This window comes from Entamoeba invadens (assembly GCF_000330505.1).
Source record: "Entamoeba invadens IP1 unplaced genomic scaffold scaff_1105074726085, whole genome shotgun sequence".
NCBI classification, from domain to species: domain Eukaryota; phylum Evosea; order Mastigamoebida; family Endamoebidae; genus Entamoeba; species Entamoeba invadens.
The window spans coordinates 2,240-4,801 of record NW_004443571.1 but is presented as its reverse complement, the minus strand read 5'-3'; the positions used below and the strand labels follow the sequence as shown (position 1 = coordinate 4,801).

The following is a 2,562-nucleotide window of genomic DNA, read 5'->3' as shown; positions in this document are numbered from 1 at the left end:
AAAAAAATGAAGTCGAGTAGACATCAAAAGATGTTATTACTTTTTTAATAATTATCAAAAAACAAAAAGTTGTACATCGATAGGCAACAGAATTATTCAAAATAAATTCACAAACCATAAATCAATTCACATAAAAACTATTTGAATTCTGTAAAAAAACATAATGAAAAAATGATTAAAAGAAAATGTATTTATAAATGGATAAACAATGTGATACACATGAGTCAAAGCCGGTTCTGCTTGTTATTTGATGACCGCTAAATTTGAAAAAAAAGAACATACAAAATGATATATTAGAAGATTGTTAAATATACAACATGTCTACAATGGTGTGGGGAATTATAAAAACATTTTAAAACGAAATTGTTAATTTGTCAGGGTTGTATGAAAAAAGATGGTTATACTGAAATATTTAAAAATGAAATAATTGTTTAATCTAAATAAATCATGAAAAAATATACTTTATGAAAAATAGATATATATATGTATATGTATATACTTATATATGCAAAATAGATATTCTTATATATTAGAAAAACTTATAAAAATTATTTGAAAAATACAATGTCAAGGTAGTCGAAATTAACTACTATTTTTTATAATTGAATTTAATAAAGAATGTTTGAAAAATAATAAAGAAAAGCTTTATATCAACACTTCAAAAGTATATACAATGAGTTTTTGGGGGATTGATGTTTAAATTTAAAATTGTATTAAAAATAACGTTTTATAAAAATTCCAATAAAATTATATAAAAATAAAATTTAAAATTCTCTTAGCTTAATAATTTAATTATAGGTTGACGTTGAAACTGACATTTTTTTCTACCCAATTTCACAAATTTAAAAAGTGCTAAAACAGGGTATTTGCTGTGTTTAAAACAAGCTACATGAAAGGATTGTTGTGTCTTTATATATAGTTAAAACTTCTAATTGTGCAACTTTTTTAACTCTCAAATATTTTTTTTAGTTTTGGTCCACAGACTCTTTATTGTAATTTGTTATATTATATCGTCAACACATTTAACTCAAACTTAAAATATTTTTAGTTTGGTTTCAACCTCAAGTTTTTTTCAACTTTCATTTTCCATAAATTTCGCCCAAATCAATACCATACAACATTCTATTGCTTTTAAAATTGCTTCAACGGCGTTGGAATATATACTTATGTAAGTGTTACATTTTACATATATTTTGAGGTTTTTATTTTATCGGCCAAGTGTTTTTATGCTTTTATAAATCTTAACTAAAAAGTTTCAAGTTGGCTAGCTAACCATTTTAACTTAAGTATTTATATTGTCGAGACATTTTATATTTTGTTGTTTTTTACATGCAGTCATAAACAATAAAAAACAAAAATAATTTTAAGTAAAAACCACTTTATTTTTTTTATTATAAATAAATACATTTTTAAAACAACTTTATACCAATTAATAGAAAACAGACTTTATTTGAATTATGTTGTTTTTATAATAAAATTACAAAATTGTTTTTGTTATATTAATGACAGTAATATGTTGTAAAATGTTGTCATGGTCGCCAACATGGTTCTTTTAATCGTTTTATCAATAATAATTGTTAAAAAAAATCGGAAAATGGTTGAAAATAGAAAACTAAAAAATAACAATTTTTATATTTTATACAGAATATTCTTATTTTCAATTATCGCAAACCAAAAATATAAGGACAATGTTTTTTTGACTAACTCTACAAATTTAGGACGATAGTTCAAACTTGGATAATAATAACACAATTTGCATCAATTGTTTATTAAACTTTTTTATTTTAAATCGTTTTTTTAAATTATAAATTTTATTATTTTTTTATTATTTTAAAAAATTCCATTTATTAAATTATGGTTAGAGTCAGTCTTTTAACGTTATCTGGTGGACAAAAAAATAGCTTCATTTTTGTCTAAACATCGGGCATTAGGTAAAGAGTGAAAAAACCCGAAACAATTGGGATGGATTTTTGGGACTGCTCCCCAAATTATTCCATTTTTATGGTCCAAAAGGCACCAGATAACGTCAAAAGACAGACCGTAGTAATTTTTCAAAATTTTATCTTTAAACTTTTCATTTTAGCAACACAAATATAAATATCTTCAAATAACAAGTAATAGTTAGTGTTTGCGATGTTATATTTACATAATTATCATTATTTTTAAATTATTTATACTCAAAACCAACTACAAAATAAGAAATGTGCACAATTGGCAGTTACCATGTGATGATAGTTTCGAAGTATTTTAAAACTGTTGAAGACTTTATAAACTTGGAATTTGTATGCAAAAAGTTCAATGATAATATGGAAAAGTTTCACTACAACCCGATTCCTTTAACTTTCAAAACATTGAAATATTTTCCAAACATTGAGACACTTCATTTATGGAACAAAGATGATGACAATTTTGGTAATAAATTTAAAGAAAACATAGAAAACGATAAATTCGATGGAAATCATAAAGATGTTGAGATGGAAAAATACGTTGTTTCAACAAAAATGTTTTATCGAATTGTTGTGTGGTACATTGTTGATTATAAAACTGTTGTAATAACAACGA

The 2,562-nt window shown here is 23.4% G+C and overlaps 1 protein-coding gene across 1 annotated transcript; it reads left to right on the top strand.

Annotated features, from left to right (window-relative positions):
• Positions 1-2,201: 2,201 nt before the first annotated feature.
• EIN_458150 (leucine rich repeat containing protein BspA family protein) lies at positions 2,202-2,503 on the top strand (the record flags this gene model as incomplete). The annotated part of the gene is made up of 1 exon (XM_004259115.1): positions 2,202-2,503. A coding segment is annotated over one exon (302 nt), but the record flags the coding sequence as incomplete, so codon positions are not given.
• Positions 2,504-2,562: the final 59 nt, after the last annotated feature.